Source organism: Falco peregrinus, chromosome 17 (assembly GCF_023634155.1).
Source record: "Falco peregrinus isolate bFalPer1 chromosome 17, bFalPer1.pri, whole genome shotgun sequence".
Taxonomy (NCBI): domain Eukaryota; kingdom Metazoa; phylum Chordata; class Aves; order Falconiformes; family Falconidae; genus Falco; species Falco peregrinus.
In genome coordinates this window covers 583,681-607,950 of record NC_073737.1, presented here as the reverse complement: position 1 = coordinate 607,950, position 24,270 = coordinate 583,681, and the positions used below count along the sequence as shown (strand labels likewise).

Here is a 24,270-nt window from a genome sequence, read left to right as displayed (position 1 = left end):
CTCCCCTGCATTCATGGGCTTCAAATTTTACAGAAGGTGCTTGAAGCTGGAGTTATGCAGTCATCCTGGCAGGTGGGGAAGCTGAACTTTGGGTCAGTGAGTCTCTTGTAAAATCTGACCCTGGAGCAGCTGTGAGGAGGGGAGAGAAGCCCCTCTGGAAGGGCGTGCATGGCAGGTGGGGGTTTAACCAGCTCCTTTTATCTTTTCAGAGCCAAGTGGCCATGGTGACCTGCTGGTAGGGGAAGCCATCCGGGACAGCTTGCCTGGGAAGCACCCCAAAGATGAGGCTCAACCAGAGATCGGAGCCCCTAAAGCCAGCTTGGATATTAAAGGGGAAACCGACTCCGAAGACTCTTCCCTGACACAGCCGCCAGCTGAAACCCAGGCTCCAGCTGTGCTGGGAAGCAGGGCTGACGCTGGCTGTGCCGCTGTGCCTGCTGCAGAGCTGGCCCCGGTGCCCCATGCGGGCAGAGCCACCCGGGAACGGGTCATGTCAGGAGAGGATGTGGTGGATGCCAGCACGGGGCTGGTGGAGCCGAAGGCAGATGCCGTAGCCCAGGAGTCCTCGCCCAGCCGGGGCCAGCTCGGGAAAGGAAAATCACTGGGGAAGAAAACAGAAGAATCCACAGAGGAGACCCCGGTGCCCCCAGCATCCTACCGGTTTGACCCTGAGCAGTACGATGAGAGCGTAAACCCCTTTGTGGCAGGGGGCTGCCGGCTGCAGAGCTCCCCCCCGGCGGCCCTGCACCGCTTCCCCCATCCTGGCGGCAGCACCAGCGAGCTGGGGGGGGACCTGGCCCCGGAGCCCCAAGGGCAGGTCCTGAAACCCGAGGTCGATTTTACAGAGGGGGGAGAGAGCACGGAGGCCAGGAGAGCGACGCCCAGGAAGGGCAGCAAGATCCCGGCCAGCAAGCTGACGCCGAAGAGACACCGGGAGCCCCCCCAAAAACCAGGCGAGGATGCGGAGAGGGGTCCCACAGAGCCACTGCCCCCCCGGGGCTCCCCCCGGCTGAGCCCCGCGCTCTGGGACAGCCCAGGGCTCAGCCCCTTTGGTGGCAGCTCAAACCTGCCGACTCTCCCCAAGGGCTCTTACCAGTTTGACCCTGATAACTTTGACTCCGTGGATCCATTTAAGCCCACCAAGACCCTCACCAGCACCGCCGCTGACTCCTGCCCCACTGCCGATAACAGCCTCAACGAAATCCTCGAGTCTCAGACGCTGGAGGTGCAGGATGATCTCGTGAAAGGCAGAGACTCCCCGAAGAAGCCCAAGTCGCGCCTGATAACGTGAGTGCCGGTGGGCGCGGAGCGGGCGGGCAGCTAGGGGCTGGCAGCCCCCTCTGTTCCCCCGCGCGGGCAGAGCAGCGGTGGCGATGGCGGTGGCGATGGTGCTCCTGTCCCTGTGCCTTCTGAGCGAGCCTGAAATACCGGCGTGCACCTCAGGTCCTGCTGCCACCGCAGTTTTATCTGCCCCTCGTCCCGGGCGGAGGGGCTGCTCCCCTCTCTGCCGGCACCCCCGGTCACTCAGGAGCGGATGGGAGGGGTGGGTGTCCCAGAGCAGCACTGGTGTCCCGGGTCCCAGACAGAGTGGGGTGGGCTAGATCCCGGGACTGGCTTCGCAGGATCACCTCTCTGGGGAACCCTCGGGGCTCCAGCTCGTGGGGTTGAGGTGCAGTTGCTGTGGGGTCATGGAGCCAGAGCAAACCTGTAATGGGGGCTTGAGCCTGTGGGGTTTGCTGAGTGCCCCTGGGGTCTGTAGGTCTTCTGGGGCTTGTGGGTGCAGGTCGGGTTAATCAGATGCTGCTGGGACATTCTGTGAGCTGCCACTGAATTTCTCTTTTTGTAACCAGGGAAGAGAAGAGAGGCTGAGCAGGCAGGTTGTTACTGCTTTTGTCATACCGGCACAGGGGGTAGGGAGCCTGTTGTGCCTTGCTGAACTATTTAGGTACTTTTTTACTTCCTGAACTGTGCTATTTAAAACCCCTGTGCAGATGGTGACATTTCACAGTGCCTCCTGGGAATGTACACAGCATTACTCCCCTCCTCTGGGAACAGGTTCAACGGCTAAACCTTGCTGTTTTCTTGGTATTTCACCTGTTGTATCACAAACGCCCTCCAACCTGCGCCTGGGCAGTGCTGAGGTCTCAGCCTGACTTTGAGATAGCAGCTGGGCTTGGCTCCACCTGCCCCCCTCCGCAGGCAAGGGAAGCAAAGCAGAGGGGATAAAAGCAGTAGCACGAGGGAATAATTGCCCAGTCAATTTTGGGTCTTTCCACTATAATTTGTGATTACACTTAACATGGGTAATTGGAGCCAGTTGAAAGCAAAAGCAAGAAGTAAGGTTAAAAAGGGAAATTTTAGGAGCACAGAGCTTGTGGCTGATTTGGCAGTAAAACCGAAACAAGCCATCGCTCTGCTAATGGGTTCTCTGGTGGGAAGACTAGAATGGGTTTTTACAGAGAGAGCAGATAAAGCCTGGCAGGCAAAAGTAGGGGCATGTTGGGTGTTTTTCTCCTAGAAATACTTTGCAGAGGGTTGATGGGTTTGTTAAGAGTCGGCATTCCCGTGTGTGACCGCAGCCGAGCAAGAGCTGGCGGTGAGGGGGAGCAGTGGGGAATTTTCAGACTCCTTCTCTGTCACCTGGGCTGCTCCGGGTGGTCACCTCCCTGGCAGCGGTATTTGGGGTTGAATCTCACCCCACTGCTGCGAATAGCAAATGCAGAATGAGAGCATCCTTTATCTGTGTGTTCCTTCCAAAAAGGCAGAGCTGGGCAACTCGCTGTGCTTCTCCAGATGAGAGTTAATATCCAGGTCTTTTCACACACTCTTCTTCTCTCCATCTGTCTGTCTCTCTCCCTGTCCGTGCTTTGGTGCATCAGGACTACTGAACAAGTGAAATTTCTCTGTTTTCTGTTGTAAGTACTCTCTTCTGTATTTCTTTCTTCTTTTCCTTTGCTGGTTTTTGTCCTTTCTCTGGGTGTGTGCTGGCCCCACTCGTCTCCATGGCATGCAGGCTCCTTCCTGCCCTTTGACTCGTGCTCTCCGCTGTCCGATTTGTGCCCAGCACCTCCCAGGCCAGGCCCCCGGGGCAGCTGAGCCTGGCGAGTGCCTGGGAGCGAGGGAGGAGAGGAGAGCTGCACCGGAGGCGTGCGCCTGTGCTTGCTCCCGCAGCATGCCGGCTCGCAACACCTTTTGATGATGCACAAGTCCTCGAAACCAGCGCGTCAGCTGAAGGAGGGGGAGCAGGTTTCTGTACGGTCCAGGTCCCTGTGAAGATGGGTAGATTTTAGTCCTGGAGATGAGAGTGTCTTTTACCCCCTCCCACGCAAAACCACCAGGGAGGCAGCTGCTCTAGAGGGGTAGGGTGGAAAGCATCAGCTGGGAGGCAAGAGAGTCAGGGGGGCTATCTCCTCCAGCTCTGGGATGTGCCAGATACTTGGAGCTCTGCCCTCACAGCCGGCTCCGAGCAGGGCTCTCTGTTAGATCTTTGATGGCTGCCAGAGCTGATTTGCTTAAGGCTCTCCTCTGAAGCATCCCTCCTGTGCCCAGAGCTGGGGTGGCAGAGCTGATCTGTAAGATCATGGATGGGTTAGAAAGCACGGCTTGAGTAAAGCAGCCTTTGCTCGCTGCCCCGCGACCTGCACTGCTGCAGCAGGGCCATGCTGTACCGCCAGCATGAGCAGCCCTGCGGTGGGACACCAGTGAAATATCGAGTGCCCCGTGCTGTGCCATCCCAGGCTTGCTGCTGGCCTGCACTTCCATCCCGTGGGGAGGGCACGCAGGAGGGGCTGGGGTTACCCCCATTTAGTCTCCCGGTGATGCTCGGTGTCCCTTGCAGATTGTCAGACCCTCTGGCCTCATCTGGGCTCTGCTCTTGTGCAAGGAGAGTTGGAGGAAGAAGCGTGCTGGGCTTAGTTCCTGATCTTACACTGTCCATCCCAATGCTCTTCTTGTCCGCTTAGTGCCGCCTGCCATGTGCACGAGCAGAATTAGAGCTGGGCTCAAGCACTGACATCTGTGTCTCGGCCGAGAATGGATCCGCCTTTGTACAGCGCGATGTTCAACAGTGGATGCTGTCTCTTAACACGGGACCTGCAGCCCGGCGGGTCCATGCGTGCACCAGGCAGTGCTGCCTGCCTTCGGGTTTGTCCAGCTGTAAACACTGGTGGCCCCTGCATGGGTGGCTCTGTGCGTCCTCGGGGGCTGCGGCGCGGAGCTGGGGCTGTCAGCCTTGGCTGTCTTCTTCCCATTTCCCCGTCCCCTTGAACTACAGAGCTGTTGTCTTGGTGTTGTGGGGGGAGAGCAAACCAGCTACCAGTTGGTGTGGTAACACCGGCCCCAGGAGATGGGGCAGAGCAGAGGTGGAGAAGGACGCGGTGAGCTGCGGTTTAGCTGCTCGCGTTAGGGCATGATGGAGAAAAAGTCAAGAGTGATTTTTCAGTGCGACCCAGGTGTGTGTGTCAGTGTACAAACAAAATTTCCATGTGCTGTGCCATGCTGGTCATCATGCTGTGCTGGTACACATGTGCAATGGGATGGGGAGACTGGAGAGTGAAGTGAGTGGGGGGATTCTTCAAACCTAGGAGGAGCTCACTGCAATCCTGCTCAAGCTTCTGCTCGTGTCCCTGGGCAGAGATCCCTCCCCAGGAGTATCTGCAGTGTCACACGAGCTGCCTCCAGCTCAGCAAATATTGTCTCCTGGGGGGTTCGGGCATGGCAGTGGGCTGTGGGAGATTGCTAAACGTGGAGGGAGAGGGTGCAGAGATGCGGGAGGAGAACTCGTGCTCTCTTTCGCATGCCGGGGTGCGTGTCGTCTCATCGCTGACTCCCTCAGCCCCCGTGGGCTTCAATGGCACAGACCCTGTGCCACACATGGCCATTCCCACCGGGACCGTCCCTCCGCTGCCAGAGCTGATCCAGGATGCTGATGCCTGGTGTGTCAGGATGCGGCTGTGCCTGCAGCCCTGCGCAGATGAACTCCAGGATGGCATGTTTTGAGGAATGAGGAACAAAGTTCCAGGGAGAGCTTCCTCACTGGACAGCATCCAGCCACAGGACCACTGGCAAGATCAACCTGAGCTAAACCTTCTCCCCCCTGCAAGAACCTTCTCCCACCTGCAGGCCCTTCTCCCTGGGACAGCGTTTGCACCTGGCAGATGGAGCGTTGGAGGCAGAGTGGATTGCCCTGGGGCTGTCCTGCAAGCAAAGCAGAGCTCTCTGCCCAGCAGCCATCTGCCCCAGCCGTGCAGGTCCGACTCACACGGAAGACATGTCCCAGACAAACCGCCAGCTGCAGAGACAGCCTGGAAATGGTTCCTTCCTGTAGAAAATCAGTGTGCACTGAGGCCTCAGGATGCCATCATGCTGGATGCACAGGGTGAGGGTGCAGCAAGGGAAAGCTGTCTTTGCCAGCTTCTTGGCAATTGCGTCTCTCGCCGTCTCAGCACCTCGGGGTCCTTTGTCAGATCTTCACCTTCAACAGGAATAAACACCTCAAAGACAAACCCAATTTGCTCTGTAGTCGTGTGTTTTACTTGCTTGTTCCTCCCGTTCATTCCAAACTTGCTCTGCCTCGATATTTCACTGGTGAGCGGGGTTGCTGGCACGCGGCGGGGTGCAATGCTAGCGCTGGGGCTGCTTCCCCTTGCTTGGGCTGTCTTACACGTGCCCCTGCTTCCCTCCCACACAGCCCCCGTGAGCCCACACCTCAGCTGGCTGCTTCTGTCTCCCCTGCAGGAGCGGCTGCAAGGTGAAGCAATACGAAACACAGCCCCTGGTCCTGGATGTTTGCGCTCAGGTATGTGGGGTCTGGCCGCAGGAGCTGCTGGCTGGGCGTGGGGATGCTCCGACGGCCTGGGCAGCGGCGTGCACGGGGAGAGCTGGGCTGGCTGAGCTTTGGGCTGCTGTGTGCCTGCAGCCGTGCCTGGCCAAAGGGCCAGTTCCCTGGAAGGAGCAGCTCCCAGCGGGGGGAGAGCATCTTCCCCGTGGGTGGTTCCTGGTGGGGAGGGAGGGAGACTGTGCTTGAACCAGGATGAGCCCGTCCCAGTGGGGTTCCTGTTCATGCCCAGTAAATGCTCTCTGTTCCATATGGTTCATTAGGGACCTTGTGTGAGCTGTCCCCAGTGTGAGCAAAACACTGAGCTCTGTGGTCAGGTTAATAGATTTTGTGTGTTGATTGCTTCTGTCCCTGGCACCATGTGTTTCCTTCTGCCAAAAACTGCTGAGGAGCTGGTGGGGAGCAGCTTGTTGGTTGATGCTAAGCCTCCCATGCCTTCTACAGACTGTCCAGCAACCTGGGTGCCTGATCCCCGCAGATTAGCTCCGTCCTACTTAACTGCATGCCTTGATCCTGCAGGATGAAGGAGTATTGATCTCAGAAATCCCAGATATTGCAAATCGGGATGGACACGCCACTGATGAGGAGAAGCTGGCCTCCACCACCTCTGCGCAGAAACCGGCCGGGCTGGAGAAGAAGGGCGAGCCAGAAGATGACCTGGAGTACTTCGAGTGCTCGAATGTTCCTGTGCTGGTAGCGAAGCACGGCACGGAGGCAGGTGAGGAGCATTCCCACTGCCTCTGGCTCTGGGGATGCACCATGCATGCACCCAGGCCACCTCTGCAGCCTCTGGCAGTGAATTGGTGCTGTTGAGGCGACGCAGCTTCGTCACTATTTACACTGACAGAGCTAAAGGCTACCATAAATTATAATGAAACTGCCAATGGTTTATTATCTGCAGTATTTGCGTTATGGAAAAATCACGGTGCAGGCTGTGTTTATGCAGAGCACCCTTCCCACGGTAGGACGTGGCTCGGCCGGCAAGGCTCCCTCCCCGTGGTGCAGGCTGCCATGCAGCCGTGCTGTGGGTGCCCTCCTGAAACCAGTGCTGACCAGTGAGCCAGGATGAGGGCTGGGCTGAGCAATCACGCCACTTGGCTGGGGTGTTCCAGCTTCGTGCCCTGCACAAAGCCTGTGCCAGGAGCAGAGCTGCCAGGACTCTGCGTCCCAGCACAAGGGCTATGCTGGATGGAGATCTCAGTGTGGCTGCAGAAAATCTCCACTAATGCTCCTGGCAGTATTTTTCTGTCTGTCTCCTATGTAATTAGCCTCTCTGACCAATCCATTAAAAAATAATTAAAAGCCAAGCAACATGACATTTAATCAATAGCAAAGTTATAGGTGCAAGCAGGAGAAATGGCCGCATGGAAGGTTTGCAGCTCTCCCCTGCGCAAGGACCTATTAATCATTTCTCCTGAATGCTGTGCAGAGCTGTAGGCTCTCAGGAGAGGGAAACAGTCCTTTATCTCTCCAGGGAGGAAAAATCTGACAGTCAGCAGAGAGGCTGGGAGGTTTTATTTATTGCTGCTGGCCTCAGAGGGCCAGGCAGGGGTGGGCTGGCTGCAGGGCTGGTGCTGTGAGCTGTGGCGTGCAGCCCCTGACCAGGCACAGGGATGAATGGGGGGAGACAGCAGGAGGTGTGCAGACACCAGCATTACTTTGCCTCTTCCTTTCCTAGCTGGGCTCTTGCGACACACTTTTCTGTGCCCAGTTAACATGTGCATAGCCAGTCGTGTCTGCAGTTGTTTGAGTGAGGTCCATAAATTACCTCCCGTGCTATGTGAGACGGCATGGTGTCCCGCGCATTGCAGAAGGGAGGAGACAGATTTTTTCTTCTCTCTGCTGCTGGTGAGGATAGCAGGGGCCATGTGGCATCTCCTTTGGGTGCCGGGCCCAGCTGGCGTGGGCTGAGGCTTGTGGTATCCAGAGTGGCCCGAGCAGCTGGGCTTCACTCCAGGGATGCATCCTGCCCATGCTGGCCAGCAAAGTGCAGAATGTCCCGTGCATCTTCCTCCATCCTCCTCGTTCCCCCACAGGCTCCAGGATGGCTGGCATGGGTGGCAGCTGTGGGGACACAGGGACCGGCTGAACTGCCACCAGAGGGGAGTGTTGGCTCCCACTCCAGGGAGTGCAGGAGGAGAGGCTGGCAGGGGTGCAGGATGCATCCTCCCAGCAAGGGCAAGAGCTGGGGGCAAAGAAACCTTTTGGGAGGGGAAGCTCAGGGGATGTAGGGGCTCAGGGGTATCCGCCTGCACCCCAGCAAATCTGTGTGTGCTGCCAGGATCTTGTTTCCAGGTAGCTAAAAGGTTGTATTTCCTTGTCTCTAGGCTTTGAAAAGGAGATCTCCAAGCAGGCGGAAAAGGATGGGCCTGGCATCTTCCCTGTAAGTGCCTCTTGCTTCCCTCTCCCGCTCCTGCAGGGATGCTGGGCAGGGCGGTGGGGCTGTGGGAGGGCTGATCCCCCTGCACCCCAGCTGCTGCCTGCCCCGCCGTGCCTGGCGGTGGTGGGAAGCTGCGGCACGCGTTGCTGCTCAGCCTAGAAGTGCTACCAAAACCTCTTTGAAATGAGTTTCTGTGAGAACTAAAATTATTGAAAAGTCCATGCAGGGACTTGGTAAAAATAGTGGTGATTTCCCAGCAGGCCAGGACGAGCCTGGCAGAGGATGGCTCCCTCCCGGGTGGGCACTGCTGCTTGTGAGAGAGATGCTGGGCAGGGAGCCAGGCTGGTGAGGAGCCAGGGTTGTAGCTGTGGGAGGGCAACGAGAGCAAATGTGGCGTTTGGAAGTGGATGAATGACAGTGAAAAGACAGCTCAGCTGCAGGACAGGGGCTGTGCCTCACGTGGAGGAATCCAGGGCTGGCTCTGACGGCCAGCTGGTGCCTGTGCATTCTGCAAGGCATCCTCAAACTCTGCCTTTCAGGAGGGCAGCTGACAGCGGAGATGGGGGGGATGAATAAAAAAAACCCCTGGTTCTGCCGCCACCGGTGACCCTGGCACCCTGGCAGTGGCACATGGGAGCTGTTGGTGTAGCCCCAAGACTCCTCCACTGTAGGGGGGACCCCGTACCAGCTTAGCCGCCCCTGGCCAAAGCTGCTGGAAGTGACAAGCAGATGACAGTGAGATTAGCAACATCAGCAAAATTAGCTTCTCTGAGACAGATTTAACCGTGCTAAGCCCCACAAGGACATTAGGCAAAGTGAACCTTTTGTTTGGTGCTGGGGAGAGCGTGGGCAGGCTCTGCTCCTGCAGATGAGCTGAGGTCATCCCAAAAACTCCCAGCATGGGAGGATTTGCGGTGGGACAGGCAGTGGGCAGAGGTACTTGCAGGTCTCCAGGTGCACACCTGCTTTTGGGAGATGTGGTGGGAGGCTGTGGCCAAAACCACACAGGGCTGAACCTCCCCAGTGCTGAGCTGCCCGGACCCAAACCTGCAGCTGGGGGTGACGCTGGGGGTGGCCCTTGCCACTGGCCATCACTCGCCCACTGCAGGCAGCAGAGCTGGGAGAGCCGTGAAGGGCTTGGTTGTGCTTGAACCTGAGCAGCAAAGCACAGGGGAGGAGGGGAGGGCAAGAAATGCTTTAGTGCTCTCGTTTCCAAAAGCAGACTGCCTCCTGCAAAGCACTTCTCTATTTATGGCCTGGCAGCTGGTTCCCAAGGAGATGGCTGCATGGGGCTGTCACTTCGGCTTGCATGATAAAAGGAGGAACAGGCGGTGGTGTAAGCCTCGGTTTGAAGGAATGCTTTTCTGGAGGCCTTTCAGGCCGCAGGACCCCCCGAGGGAAGGGATGCGGCCAGCATCCAGGCAGCTCTTCCCACAGCTTGGTTCCTGCAGCTGCAGCACTGGTGCAAAGGAGCTGGGCTCTGGGGGAGAAAGCCGTGAGTGATGGGGGTGCAACCACCTCTACCCTTGTAGGAGTACCCATAATGGAAACGAGGATGCTGGGAGCCCTGTGTGACCATCTCCAATTTTGCAGCTCTTCCAGAGCATGGGATGAGCGGGGCTGTCCCTCGGGAAGGAGTGGGAACAGCCTCACAGCTGGGTCAGCCGGACACTTGCTTTGCAGGGAGGTGAAGCCTGCTCCCCCTGCCAGCTCCCTTGTGCGTTCGGGGCAATCAGCAAGGCCCAGCAAATGTCCTTGCAGCTGCTGGCAGCAATGTGGATGTGTCAGCTGCAGTGATGTCTCCACCTGACTTGGAGGTGATGGAGACTGGCGACCCCGTGCAGCCCCCCTGTGTGTGGCTCACAGTCAGCAAAGATCCTCCAGGCTGGAGATATTTTTAAACCAACCACGGGGAAGGTGAAGGGGTGTCAGATGTGAGCACATCTCTGCTCAGAGCTGGGTCTCCTCCTTCCGAAATGGGCTCTTACTGGGTCTTGCCTTCAGGATGCTGCTTTCTGAGGGTAGCCTGTGGGTGTCCCACAGCCTGACTCCAGCTCCCAACATGCGACTGGGCACTAAAGTGCACTAAAACTAAAACTGAGCTGTCGGTGTGTGCAGGTAGAGAGATTTGGTGCCTGAACAGAGGCTGATAAAATGGGGGAGAACACACCAAACAGGGCAGGTGGTGTGAAAAGAAAATGCACACAGCATCCCAGCTGGGTGATTCCCCCTCAGGGCAATGCCGGGCTGTGCTCCTTGGACAAGTCCCCTGCAGCCATCACCAGCATGAACAGGAGTGAGAGTCCCCTGGACAGCATCTGCCTCAGTGAATCCGAGAAGACAGCCGTGCTCACGCTTATCAGAGAGGAGGTAACTGCTGGGAACCCTGTCCTCCCCGGGTGCACCCCAATGTGGCAGCCCCCCAGGGCTGCCCCTCGCTGGACCCCGTTCTGGCTGCTGCTGGGGGGAGCAGGGGCAGCTCTGCTCTGCCCCGGGGAGGTCCCCTGCGCATCGCAGGCGTGGGGCAGGAGAGAGACCACCCAGAGCACATCCCAAGGGTCCTGTGTCTGCTGCGACCTAGATAATCACAAAGGAGATTGAAGCGAGCGAGTGGAAGAAGAAATATGAAGAGAGCCGCCAGGAAGTCTTAGAGATGAGGTAAAAGTTTTCTCCTCGCACATTCGCCTGCCAGCCCCCTGTGCGGTGCAGCGCTGTGCTCTGTTCCCCATCCGGAGGTGGGTTAGCGGGGCCGTAATGGGATGATACAGCTTGGCATCGGCAGGGTGGGATGTGTTAGGAGACATGTACTCTTTGTGCTTGTGCCGTGTCAAGCCTGCCGGTTTCTTTGTTGCAGGAATAAAATCCCATTAGCTGTGCTGGTTCGTGATGGAGCTTAGCATGGAGCAGCGATGATGGGCACTGCAGCTGGGGCTGTGCAGACAGGCTGCTGCTTGGGCTGCCTGTGTGGCTGGGGGAGGGGGCGGCTTGCTGGCAACAGAGCTGTAGGTGCATGTCTGCAAAAAACTGCTGCCTCTTACCTGTGGTTGGGTTTTTTTCTCCTTTTCTTCTAGGAAAATCGTGGCTGAGTATGAGAAGACCATTGCCCAGATGATAGGTAAGGTGCTGTCGCCTGGCCGGGCGTGCGGGGCCAGGAGCTGGCTGCCACAGCTGTCCCCCCTCACTCACCACGTCCCCACTGTTTATTCTCTGTCACAGAGGATGAGCAGAGGACAAACATGACATCTCAGAAGAACATGCAGCAGCTCACGATGGAAAAGGAGCAGGCTCTGGCAGACCTAAACTCGGTGGAGAGGTCCTTGTCAGATCTCTTCAGGAGATATGAGAACCTGAAGAGCGTCCTAGAAGGCTTTAAGAAGGTCCTTACCTTGGTTTCCTCTTTCTCCCTGTAGTCTTGGTCCTGAGACACAGGGTTCCCGTGCAGCATTGCCCCACTTTGCCCCACACTGCAGCACTGTGGCCCTCCCGCCCCATGCGGTGCTGCTTCAGATGCCCCAGCCCTTGCTTGGAGGGCTTCTTGCTTGCTTTCATCTGTGCACTTTCTGATAAAATGAGCAAAGAGTCTTTCAAATGCCACAGGGAGAGTGTGGGGAGCTGGGCTCACGGGGAGCTGGCTGTTCCTGCGCTCCTCCCTGGCACCCTCCTGCTGAGCTGCTGGCCCTGGAGCATCCTGCCCTGGGCAGAGCTGTGGCCAAGGGAAGGCAGGTGCCAGGGCAAAGTGCCCCAAGAAACTCTGCCTCCATCTACACACTGTTTTTCCATGCTGCCAAGGTGGATAAGGGGCTCCAGCATAAGGGAGAAGCTGATTCTATTTAAAGCCTTTTCCTTTGATACTCAGGCTGTATCATCTCATCAGGGCAGCATCTCTGTGCTCAGTCCCCATGCAGATGGATGTACTTTTTTTTTTTTTTCTCCCAGAATGAAGAAGCTCTGAAGAAGTGTGCTCAAGATTATTTAACCCGGGTCAAGCAAGAAGAGCAGCGGTATCAGGCCCTGAAAGTCCATGCAGAAGAAAAATTAGACAAGTAAGGGCATGCATGAGGTTCATGAGGTTGCTGGGTGCTTAAAGACCTTGTAGGGCAGTGTTTTCATTTGGCTTTCCTGAGGCTGGAAGGCAGGAGCTTATTGATGTGAAAAGCTGCCTTTTACAACCTCAGGCTCAAGTGACTTTAAATGGCTGTAAGTAAGCCAGCACAAATCCCTGAATGGATTCTCTGATCTCTGCTTACTTTTTTTTTTTTTTAATGGAGAAACTGAGGTTCATGGTCTATTTACAGTCACTTAGCAAGGTCCATGTTTGAGGGCTCACGTTTGTGGTGTAGGGGATGTGCAGCTACCAAGGCTCAGCTGACAGTAGCTCGCCAACACATGGTAGCCCCCAGGGAAGTCGGTGAGGAACTGGTTTAGCTTCACTCTGAGAAAGCAGAGTTTCCATACAGGAGTCTGGGGGGGCCGAATTAATCCAGTTTCATGCAGGTTTTCCCTATGGGAAAACCACCTCTGATGCATCCAGGCAAGCAGGAGCTGAGCTCTGCTGACACCACGTGCTCTGACGTGCCGCGGTGCTGCTCCTGCCTGCACCTGGGTGTGATCCCTGTCCCCTTCTCTCCAAACGCCACCGCAGAGCCAACGAGGAGATCGCCCAGGTGCGCACCAAGGCCAAGGCAGAGAGCGCGGCGCTGCACGCTGGGCTTCGCAAGGAGCAGATGAAGGTGGAGTCCCTGGAGCGAGCCCTCCAGCAGAAGGTAACGCGCCTGCCCTGCCTCCTCTCTGCCAGCCGTGCTGGCTGTGCTCTGCATTTCCATTTTGCTGCCCTGAGCATCCTGTGGGTGCTGGAGGGGTCCTCCAGGATTTTGGCCCAGAAAGTGTCTGTGGTTTTGGTTTTGGGGGTATTTCTTTGCTTGTTTTGTTCGTGTTTTGTGGGTTGATTTATTTTTTTTCTTTTTATAAAATGTACAACTGTGTCCTCTCGCAAGGACCAGGCGTAGGCATGGCTGTGTGCAGTGTTGTGGCTGCTGGTTCAGGGCTGGCATGTGTTTGGCTGTCCTGGGGCACAGGCAGAGCTTGCTCACAGGTGCCCACTACCAGACATATGGGCTGAGCCGAGCAGGGTGGGCTGTGCGGAGCAGGGTGGGCTGCAGCTGGGCAGCGACGGGTGTCTGTGCAGCTCTGGGGTGTGTTGAGGGTGAGGAGGGCTGAGCCCAGGGCTCCCCGTAGCATCTGGATGATGCACCAGAGAGCTGTTGCAGGGGCAGGTGTAGGAGCCAGCTGCCCCTTCCCGCGCTGGCTCGGTGGCAGATGGTCCCGAGTGTTATCCTCCATCTGTGATGCTGCAGGGGTCCTCAAGATCTGCTTTTCTTCCAGAACCAGGAGATTGAGGAGCTGACCAAGATCTGTGACGAGCTGATAGCGAAGCTGGGAAAGACAGACTGAGTCTCACCGCCCCTCGTCCAGCACTCTGCACTTGGCTGCTTTTCTTGTAACGTCAAGCACCTTGCCTTATTGCCCAGGTCCCCCCCCCCCCCCCCCAGCAGAGAAGCACACACGTCCAGCTGCCTGCTCCGCTCGGCTGCCGGACCCTGCGGCCCCCGTGCAGAGCCAGTCCCTGCGCTGTCCCTGTCTGTGTCTCCCAAGGGCTCTGGGGCTGTGTTCCCTGTCGTCAGGCTGGGCATGCATGTCCCTCCTGGTGTCCGTAGCAAGTGGCTGCCGTGCCGTCCATCTGCACGGATGCCAGCTCTCAGCTGGGAGGTGACACCCTGGGCTCTGTCCCCCTCAGCTGGGCTGGGTCTAGTGGTGCCCCTACACATGCTGTCACTTACTGTCCTCACGTGCTCAACTGCACAAGTCCAGCCCTGCCTAGCAGGTCCTGCCCCGGGATGCGGATGATGCCAGGGTTGGAGCCACTGGCCCTTGCACTGGGAAGAGGAGCTGGCCCGTGCGTGCACGGCTGGGGAGGCAGTGAAGGGGCTTGGGGACCCCAGGCACCTGCTACAGGTGGTCTGGGGCCACCAGCCTGGATCCCTGGGCTGAAGCAGCCTCCTGGTAGATGGAGTGGTGTTGGGAGAGGCGGTGGTGTTGCCGGAGCTGGTCCTGGTCTCTGGTACATGGGTGAAACAGCACAGCACATCCTCATCCCTGGCTGTGCCAGCCTTGGAGGAAGGAAGCCAATGTCTCTGCATTCGTGCACTTTATTAGCATTTATGAGCACTTGGGCTCTCTTCTCACTTCTTCCCGTCGGGCAGGGTCCTGCTACATGTCTCATTTCCTCGGGAGCATGGATATGGCCACTTAACCAGTAGTAACTCAAATCCTCTCAAAGGAGAGCCTAGCCAAGGGGAGGACAGGAGGCTTCTGCCCCAGGAGGTATTGGAGAAACAGGGGAAAATGCTGGTTCTGGAGAGCTGGGACTTGTCCGTCCACCTTCCCCACCCTGCCCGCAGCCCTGGCACCTCCTGAGGCTTGTTAGGGTAGAGTTTCTAGTCTGCTTTGAAATGTGCAGAGCCCAGCCCCTTGCTGTTGGCTCCCCACACCTAGTGAGGTTAGTTCCCCACTTTGGATGGTGCAGGAGGAAGGAAGCAAACCCTGAACTGCTTCACGATTCTGCTGACTTCAGGGTCCTTTCGCCAGTTGGTACAGAAAGGCAAGGAGGAGTGCAGTACTGCCCGCGGTCTTGCACTGCTGTCAAAAATGCCCTTACAGCACTGAATGTTAAGAGAACTAAACAAAAGCCATCTTTACAGGCAAAGGCAGATCCAGACAGCAGTAAAAGACACTTTGAAATCTGTCTGGATGCAGCCCAAAGTCTGAGTTTCCCCGCCAGCAGGCTGCCTGCTCTGTTTCAGAGGTGTTTACTTTTCTGGACACACCAAGCTCCAGCAGAATTGCTGAGGTTGCCTTTGCACTGTGCTGAGGACCAGGGGGCTCTGGAGTGATGCATCGTGTTTAAATCCCTGCGTGGGTCCTGTGCGCGCCTTCGCAGTAGCGCCATTGCACGAGCCAGCCTTGCCTGGTGAGTTTTGCTGCTGTGCACGCTGTGCAGTGCCACATCTTCCTGGCCGTGGTGCCTGCCAGCAGGCACCTGTGGCTAATGTATTGGGGGTGCTGGGGGCTGTGGGTGATGCCCCTTGGGGTCAGTGCAGGACCGTCCTGTCCTGCAGAAGGGCAGATCAATGGGACCAGGCAATAGCTGCAGTGGTGGAGGATTCTCTGCTGTCGCCTTGATAGTCATAAAGCATCAAATAAGGGAAGTATTTGCTGTTTGGACTGTTTCCTACCCAGCCTTTCTAAGACTTTCACAAACTTTTTTGCTGCTACCTTTTTGTAAAAGAATCCAGCTGTTTTCCTCCTGTTTTCTAATTCCCTGTGTTGAGCATGCAGTGCAAACATCTGTTTAAATCAGAGCCATACAATTGGTATATATTTTATTAGTTATATTATGTATAGAGAGAATTTATTATACACTTAAGCAGACAAAGAAGCTGGTAGCCTGTCCTAGTACACAGACCAGGACTGTTCACCGTGTTCCCAGTTATCCCAGTGAATAGGCTAGTAGCTGGGTGGTGGGAAAGCTGATGGCTGACCCCGCTCAGAGCTGTGCCCCTGTGGCTTTATGCTGGCCGAAAGGAAAAACCTTTTTTCCCCATTTTTTTTCCTTTTTCTTTTTTTTTTTGCGCCCCCCCTTTGTCCTCCCCACACTTCCCTCTAATAAGCTGGTACAAAAGCATCTGTCAGATGATCTACGAAGACTCTGGGGAGTCAAAGATGCCAGCCCCAGCCCACTGGAGTGTGGCTCCCCTCCAATTTCATCAGTGTTTGGGGGTCTGCAGACCATAGGACTGCTCACTTCTCCTGTGTCCAGCTCCAAGGCAGCATTCCTGCCTGGATGCAAGTGTCCCTTTCCTGGCTGCCAGGCTTCAGCAGGGTGGTGGTGACAGCAGGGAGTGACCCCAGGAAGGTGCTGCCCCTCTGGACCTTCTGAGGGTCTGTGCAGGTAAATTAAAGCCCTTGAGACCCAGGGATTTGTTTGGGAGTTGGGTTTTTCTCTTTGCAGCCCTTCAGAAACCGAAGGGACCAGGTCACTGCAGAGCAAGGCGCTGTGCAGGCTCTCAGGGCTTCTTCTGGTTTGGCACATGGGTTTGCCATCGTGCCCGTAGCTGCGCTTGAGGTCCCAGCATGAGGCTGATGGAGCCAGAGCAGGTGGCAGCCCCCGGGCAGGGACGGTGGCAGCCCCTCAGCCCTGGGCTCTGCGTGGGGGCATGCTGCACCACGTGCTGGCTTTATGCACCGTGTGATGCCCCAGCCCCTCTGCGGGAGTGTGTACTTGCCGCCCTAGCGCAAGGGATAATTCAGGTTCTGTGTGTGCCGTGGCCAGCCAGGGCCAGGTTTGCTCAGCCGGAGGGTCAGCACCGAGCACAGCAACCGGCTCGGGGCATTGGGCTCGCTGGGAGCCTGACCCGAGTGTGTCTGGTGGTCAGTCTCTAGTCAGGGGTGTTCTGGCCCTCGGAGGTGGCAGATGATTGCAGAAGTTTGGTTTTCACCACTCGGCACTTCCCCAGAACCCCAACCTGCGTACAGTGCAATCCGTGCTGCAGTCTTGCCCCTCTGGCAAAGCGAAGCCACCGGGAAGGCCAGGCTGCCTGCGGGGAGCAGCTTCCACGTCCATACTCCCCGCGGGCAGCATGCGCCCCGTCTCTGCTCCTGGTGTCTCCTGCTCCCGCTTTCGCTGCCTCTCTCACCCCAGTGCTGTCGCGTTCCTGTGCCTGTCAGCATGCACTTCCAGTCTGGGCAAAGAAGATTCCTAAGGAATGATTTATTAACTATAATATGGTTATAGTTACATATATAAATATATATATATAATGGTTATAGTTATATATAATAGAAGGCGTGTGTTCGTAACTGTCAACGGGCAGGGCCATTGCCCCCTGTGTGCCACTCTCCGCGTGCGGAGCTGGTGGCACTGGGGCTGGCTTGGCCCTGGAGCTCCCGCTCGGCAATGCCGCAGAGGCATGATGCCGGCACCGGCTCACCGGCAGCACTGGGCCAAGCTGGGAGCTGGCAGCAGGAGCAGTGCACGGCGTTCAAACACTGCCCGGCTGCTCCAGCCAAGATGTGTAACCAGCGCGGGGAAATCTGCAGGTACCTGCGCGTCGGGACTGCAGCCTGGTTGTGTGTGTTGTCTTTTTTCTTGCAGTAGAATTTAAATACCCCTTTCTGACAGTGGTGGGTGCCTGCCTGTAAGCCGCTAGTGTTGCTGTTTGCAAGTGTGCATCTGCCAGCAGATCTCTGTCTGCAGTGAAGTGCCAACAAGTAACCACCCCGACTGCAAATCCCTCCCACCCATCCCTCCGGTGTGCCCCCACCCCAGGCAGGAACTTTCTCTGCATTGACTACTATCCCCATCGCTCCAGACCATGTATGTAACTGCCATCGCCATCAATTTTATATGTACAATAATTTCCCTTTTATATGTCAGGTAAATATTTGTAAGAGTTATACTCACACAAATGAGATTATTATAATGATTACTAATATATTTTTTCCATGTTTCATTGCCTGAATAAAAATTGTGTTTATCACTCTTGAAAGCTTCCTTGGTGTTTGTAAGGTCAGTGAAGGGCTTTTGGAGAAGCTGGCTTTATCTTCCAGGATGGGCCCTATTCTGCCTCTTTTTAATGTGGTTTACAATGCAGTTGGTTTCAAATAATCATTGTTATCATCTGTTCCTGAGGGGTGTGTTCATCAGCTCTGAAATTCAGACCTGAGACGACTTTGATGCCCCCTTGACTCCTACCATGCCGCAATGATGCTCCCGGCAGGTTTTGCTGAACTGTGCGCCAGTGAGCTTGGCCAGGAGGAAGAGCTGAGGGCTGCGGCAGGACGTTGGGCAGTGGGACTCTGCTTCATCCCTGGGCTGACCCCGATAACCTTCCGTGGCCTTGGGTAAACCCCTCTGTAAGGACGGAGACTGCCCTGCCCAGCCAAGGGCTGGGTGAGCACAGGGGCGGCTCCACTGGACTCCCAGCCCTTTATGGGTTTTCAGTTGTTCTCTTGCACTTCTCTTTGGGTGGATTGGAAACTTTGGAGGGTCTTTCCCCAACTTGGCTGCTGCAAATGGCAAGGAAGGGATTATTCTTTGGATGGAGCAGATGGGCTTGATCAGGATCTTTGAAAGCCACCACAAGGTACTCTGGAGATGGAGAGGGTTCCCATAGCAGGCGCCAGTGAGATGCAGTGCAGAGCCCAGCCCAGCAAGTGTGGGCAGGTCTGGCCAACTCCACAGGCACCGGACCACTGCTCTGCCCTGATCCCATGCCCCAGACTGGCCCATGCCCTTGGGGACCTGCATCCTGTCCTCCCCAGCTAAGATGGCATTAGCAGGGGCTGCAGTAAGTGTGTTATCCCCAGCCCAGTGATCCAATCACCCAAGCAGATTAGCTGTAAGACCTTAAGACAAAACAGAGGATACGTGCCCTGTGCTGCACACTGCTGAAAATGTTCGCCCTGAAGACCCTCCTGGCCCTGGCTGTCATCACATCCCTGGCCGGAGAAAGTAAGTGTCCTATAGCTCAGGGCAGGGCAAGGTGGGGTAAATCGCTGTAGCTGCTTTCCTGCTTGCTGCTGCCCCGGCCCTGCTGCCTGCCTGCCGGCTTGTGTGCCCCCATTGCGCCCCTGCCTGCTGCTGCTCCCTTCCCTGCAGAAAAATGGTGTTTTGGCGGGATGGTGGCTTTCTCCTCTTAGAGGCACCCAGAGAAGCACCCAGCCCCTCGCCTACTCTCTGCCACTTGCACAAAGCACAGGTGTGAGGTGCCCAGCTGGGACTGCAGAGCCTCCGGTCTCTGGCTGATGGAGCTGAGGAGGCACCTGAGCCGGCGAACAGCAGCTTCTCATTGCCGGAGCCGTGTTTCCCAGCTAAAACTTGGCTCCTCAAAGGCAGAATCACAAAAAGCCATCTTAAAAGGCGGGAGAGTGGTTGCACTGCTCTGAGCAATGCTGCTGTGGTCACCTCAGGATGGTTTCAGGACCTTTGGACCGAGACGAGACGAACCATGACTGCGTTTTTAGCTACGGGTAAATGAAGGCTGTGCCATGCTGCAAAGAACCGCAAAGGAGAAGCAGGAGACAAGCAATCCCACTGTGGAAGTCAGGGTCAGTGTGGGTTAATGGCAGGCGTTTACCGGCGTTTGACCCCATGAAATCCCCGTTTTCCTGAGACATGGGTTTCCTCCTTTCCCATGAGATGAAACTGGGAGCTCCGGCCACCTCGTGCAGGAGCCACCCTGCGGACCCGGAGCTGGGCCACGAGAGGGCTCTGCTCCGCCAGCAAAGCAGGGACAAATTTTACTCCCGACATCGGTGGTAATTTAACCATCACCATCAAAATCAAGTATTCATAATTTCAGGCAAGAGCAGGAACCTCAGATTTGTTCTTTTTCCTTTTTTCGGGGGGAGGGTGCTTCATCTGCAGATATTTAAAACAGCACTGTTATTTAAAGTTTTTTCCTGTTATAAAATGATAATAATGCTTTCACATTTGCTCAGCTGGTTCCTAAACCAAGCAGGGACCTCTGGCAGCTGAGCATTTTCCTCTCCTAAAGGGTCAGTCAGCTCTTGCACCTATTATCGGCTCTGACGCACAGAGTGCCGGCGGAGGTGATGGGCTGGTTGTGATCTAACGTGCCCGTGGCCACCTTTGAGAACCATTTGGAGATGACTTGTCCTTGCTGACACACACGTCTGCCCAGCACTTCGCTGCCTGTCACTGCGCCTGTCCCCCTGGGCAGTGCCCCCGGGCTGTGCACTCTGAGCGTTGCATGGGGGAGCTGCTGCAGTTCAGGCACACAAATGCACAAAACCTGCTTCCACAGGTTAGATGAGTCTTCCCTTGTCTCCCCAAAATGCTCATTAAAATGAAATTGGGCACAAGAAAACAAAGATCTAGGGTGTTTTTTTAAATATTACATCTACCTATTTTTATTGTAAAGCGAATTAATTACAGGACACTCAGTTTCAGGAAGTTTTTGCAGAGCACGGACTCAGGGGAGCTAGCCTGCCCAGTTTAGCACTCATCATTTTGATTCACACTTGGAAGAGTTTTTCATGAATGTCACGGACAGGAGAGACCCCGCATCCCAAAGCCTGCTGCGTGCCGTGGCCTTGCCGATTCCCAGCCAGCAGAGCGGCTCGGCTCTGACCAGTGCTAACCCTTGCCTGTGACTCCCCGTCCCAGTGCTGGGGGTCACCAGATGGCACACCACTGCCACTCTCACTCCTCCTCCTCCCCATCTTCGCTCAGGTAAAGCACTGAAATGCCACAAATGCATTGCGTCCAACGAGAACGACTGCAACAAGCAAGGTTCCCACAGCTGCCCCCAGTACGCCGACGCCTGCCTCACCATCACTGCACCCAGTAAGTCCCTTGGCTGGGGGGGCCGGGGGTTCTGGGGGGCACTGGAGGGGCTGAAGGCTACTGGAGGGGCTAGGGGACACACACTGGGGGTTCCTGGGGACCAGAGGGTGAGAACAAGCAAAGGGCCAACCAGGCAAGACCAGGAACTGGCTTCCTCTTGTCCACATGAAGCAGGGGTGAGCCACTTGGTTTTTTTCTGAGTTTTTAGACCTCAAAAACATGCTTTTGGTCTGGGGTAGCTCACAGCCCTTTGCTGGCGTAAGGAAAGTCCTTTTTAGTGGCATGCTGCTCCCACCCTCCAGCAATGCTTCACCACCCTCAGTGCGAGGCAGCAGCATGGCCAGTGAGATGGGGAGAGATGGTTCCCAAAACCAGCCCCGCTCCTGCCCCAGGTTCTCTCGTAGCCTGGGCTATATGTACTTTCACGTGCGGTTATAAATATGTGGTCACTATTCCACAGCAGGGCTGTGTGATGTGCTCCACATTGACTTGGGGTGGTGTGACCATGGGGCATCCCTTGGCCACCGGACCGCTGCTCGGCTCTCCTGGCAGCTCTGTGGGCAGGACAGAGACCGTTTTATTCCACATCTGTAACACAATATGCTGGGACATGGCTCTGCTTGCTCCCTTTCCTCCCCCTGCTTAGCAGGGCAGGAGTGAAGCCCCCGACACCCGGGGGTGCCTGACACCGCGTGTTGTATGTGCCTTTCCTTGCAGACAGCGTCATTAAGTCTTGCTCCTACAAGTCCTTCTGTGACCAGCGTGGTAGCTCTGGTGGGGCCACACTGAAATGCTGCTTCAGCGACAACTGCAACGGACCACCCCAGGGCTCCAGGAACAGTGGGGGGGCCACGCCGCTGCCCCTCCCCAGCCTGCTGGCTGCTGCATTGGTGGGGAAGCTGCTGCTGAGCTGGCCATGAGGGTCCCAGGCAAGGGGCGGCTGGCCCGGCGTAGCTGCTTGCTGCAATAGCCTAGGGGTACGCGCTACGCACACCGGTGGGTTTGCTTGCTGCTTAAAGCGTGGGGGAGGCTGAGCCACCATCACTCAAATAAACGCTGCAGCTGAAAACTGTGTTCGCAGCCGCTGCTCCTCATTGACAGGAAAACCATAACCTCGGAGAAAACGGCTCAAACCGAACTGATTTGGCTCCCTGTGGGGATGGGAGCTCACCTGAGTGCAGCCACCCTGGGAGGTTTCGTCAGGCAAAGCCTGGGGGGACCCAGGGCAGAGCCCCGCTCCCAGCGTGCTGCCCTGACAGAGATGCTTTTGGGCTGCTTTCTGCTAACTTGAGAATCATGGCTGCGGGGAGACGTTTTTTCCCTCCTGTGGCTACAAATATGCAAGTCTGGACAGACTATAAATACATTTGGCATGAAATATTGGCCGAGCCTGTTTGGTGCAGCTCTTGGTGCTGCTCTGTGGGAGGAAACCATCCACTGGGACCCCGTTGCCTCTGCAGTGAGCCCCGGCCACCCTGCATGGGGTGGGGGTGGGTATCCCCAGACAAGCGGTGCTGCATGTCTGCAGTTGCAAGGAGATGAAACTTTGGGGTGACTTTCATCCCCTGGTGGTCACTGCCACCTCTGGGAGATCTTGCTTTTCCTCTTTCCACCAGGCTTTCCCTTTGAACCCCTCATGACAGGGAGTGTCCCACAGGTGCCCATTGTCTCTACCTGCTAATGAGTGATTTTATGTAAAGTCCTCCTGAAGCCCAGAAACCTCCTAGGGCTGGTCCGATGCAGGCATGGGCACCTGGCCCTGGGGATTTTGCAGTCTAAGGAGGAGAAAAACAGTACTGGGCTGAGGTAAGGAGGAGATGAGATGTGATGTGTGGGGTGGCTGGGGAGAATGCAAGACATGGGGGGCTTCAGCAGAGCTGCTGAGCTGCCCTGTGGGAAAGTCAGCTGCACGCTGGGGTAAGAGCAAGGCTCCTGAGGCTCGCAAGGAGCAATGGCACTGTGGGACGCAGAGCCGGGCAGCAGGCAAGCAAACCACTTTCCTGTTTTTTTCAATGCATGATGCTTATGGATGTGAAAGCGTCCCCACTGAGCCAAGCAAACGCCAGTGCTCCGCTTGCTGCAGTGGCTGAGAGCAGCTGGGGGAAAGTCATCCAAGGAGCGATCGGCCAGGCATGGGGAGGCTGCTCCCCCCTGCGCAGCTCAGCACTCGCTGAGCTCCTGGGTGACTCCTGCCAGTGCGTGGTTTGCAGGGGGGAGTGCTGATGTGGGGCTTGCTTGGTGGTCTGGGATGGCTGGCGCTCACACAGCTCAAAGCTTTGCTCGAAAGACCCCCCAGGAGCGCTCGGTGCTGCTTTGTTTTGTAAGGGAGAACGGTAAAAGCCAGTGAACAGGAACGAGCAGGGAAGACAGGAGGATGATGAGGGGAGGAAAGAGAAGGATGACTGGGAGCATGGGGAGGAGAGTGGGAAACTGACTGCAGGAAACAATGTGGGGCAAGCCAGCAGACTGCTGACTGGAAGCCCAGCTGCTGCTCCTCTAGCAAAGCAATCTGCTGGGAGTTTCCCTCAGTCATAACGCAAGAAAAAAGGGAACAGGTACTGAAATCGAAAAGGGCAAGTTCAAACAGAAGAAAATAAATAATGCAGCATGCTTGGATCCAGCTGTGGAGCTCCCTGCTACAAGAGGCTGCTGAAAGAGGCCTCGGTGAGTGCTGGAGGATGAGAGGGTCAAAAGTTCTGGAGAAGATGGATATTGAGTCTTCTGAGGATTAAAACCAGCCAAGAAGGATGCTTGGCTGCTGCCACTGGAGGGAAGGCCTCTAGAAAACAGATTATTCTGTGTCTGCTGTGGGCTCTGCTCCTTCCCTGGAGTACATGTGGATGTTTTCCTGCAGGGGACCCTGGTTGCTGTAGGACATCCAAAGGCCCTGGGACAGAGGGTGCCCTGCCCTGGGGATCCCCTTGTGACCCTGTGTCTGCTAATAGGGTGTCTCTGCAAGTTCAAGGGGTTGCTCACACCCCCAGGCAGGCTACAGCAGCAAAATATATTGAAACATGTAGGAGGAGAACTGAAAGGCTCTCGGAATAAAGGAAGAGCAGCAGTGTGACTAGCTGCCATGTGACTGTGCCCATAGAAAACAGAGCTGCTTCAGATCCAGGCTCTGGCGCAAGTCACAAGGTCTGCAGGAGATGCCCCAGTATAAAAATACTCCATGGAACAGTTTAGTCTTTGCAAAGCAGAGAGGGATGAGGAGGGGGGGGAAAGACAGTGGTTGGCAGAGTGAGGGTAGAGAACTCCAGCAAGAAGGGCTGGTAGGCAGGCAGTGCAGCGAGCAGTGGGAAGGAGAGGACACGTGTGGGATGGACAAGGGTTGTGGGTGAGGCTGTGCTGAAATCCTGGCACTGAAGCTCTGCCTCTCGCCCACATCTCAGTGTGTGTGTGCTGCTCCCTGTGTGTGGTGACCTGTTCCATGCAGGTGCAGACACTGGTTTAAAGGGGCCTGTGCTGCAGCAGGCTGGTGGGCATCCACCGCTGAGCTTCCAGAGCTTGCCTGGACACAGCCCTGTCCTCACCCGATGGAGTGGCCAGCCCTGCTTTGAGGCAGGAAAGTTGCTTTTCCAACTTCTTCATTTTCTTTTTGTTTGTCTTTTTTTATTATTATTATTT

At 56.3% G+C, this 24,270-nt stretch overlaps 2 protein-coding genes across 6 annotated transcripts in view; both read left to right on the top strand.

The window, feature by feature from the left end:
- TACC1 (transforming acidic coiled-coil containing protein 1) overlaps window positions 1-17,815 on the top strand; it is a 35,816-nt gene extending 18,001 nt beyond the window's left edge. For 2 of the 5 annotated variants that reach the window (XM_055820172.1, XM_055820174.1), the window contains 12 exons: window positions 210-1,287; window positions 2,880-2,915; window positions 5,737-5,797; window positions 6,356-6,554; window positions 8,164-8,219; window positions 10,452-10,586; window positions 10,798-10,874; window positions 11,288-11,331; window positions 11,433-11,593; window positions 12,153-12,259; window positions 12,859-12,979; window positions 13,599-17,815. In XM_055820172.1, the coding sequence (XP_055676147.1) occupies window positions 210-1,287; window positions 2,880-2,915; window positions 5,737-5,797; window positions 6,356-6,554; window positions 8,164-8,219; window positions 10,452-10,586; window positions 10,798-10,874; window positions 11,288-11,331; window positions 11,433-11,593; window positions 12,153-12,259; window positions 12,859-12,979; window positions 13,599-13,667 (2,144 nt within the window). In that variant the 3' untranslated portion in view covers window positions 13,668-17,815. The remainder of the gene's footprint in view (window positions 1-209; window positions 1,288-2,879; window positions 2,916-5,736; window positions 5,798-6,355; window positions 6,555-8,163; window positions 8,220-10,451; window positions 10,587-10,797; window positions 10,875-11,287; window positions 11,332-11,432; window positions 11,594-12,152; window positions 12,260-12,858; window positions 12,980-13,598) is intronic. The other 3 variants (XM_055820173.1, XM_055820176.1, XM_055820175.1) reach the window with 2 other exon arrangements.
- An 839-nt stretch (window positions 17,816-18,654) lies between these two features.
- Window positions 18,655-21,717, top strand: LOC114011098 (CD59 glycoprotein-like). Its single transcript, XM_027781187.2, has 3 exons — window positions 18,655-18,786; window positions 20,530-20,643; window positions 21,361-21,717. The coding sequence occupies exons 1-3, from the start codon at window positions 18,729-18,731 to the stop codon at window positions 21,561-21,563; spliced, it is 375 nt and encodes a 124-aa protein (XP_027636988.1). The 5' UTR covers window positions 18,655-18,728; the 3' UTR covers window positions 21,564-21,717.
- The last annotated feature ends 2,553 nt before the right edge of the window (window positions 21,718-24,270 follow it).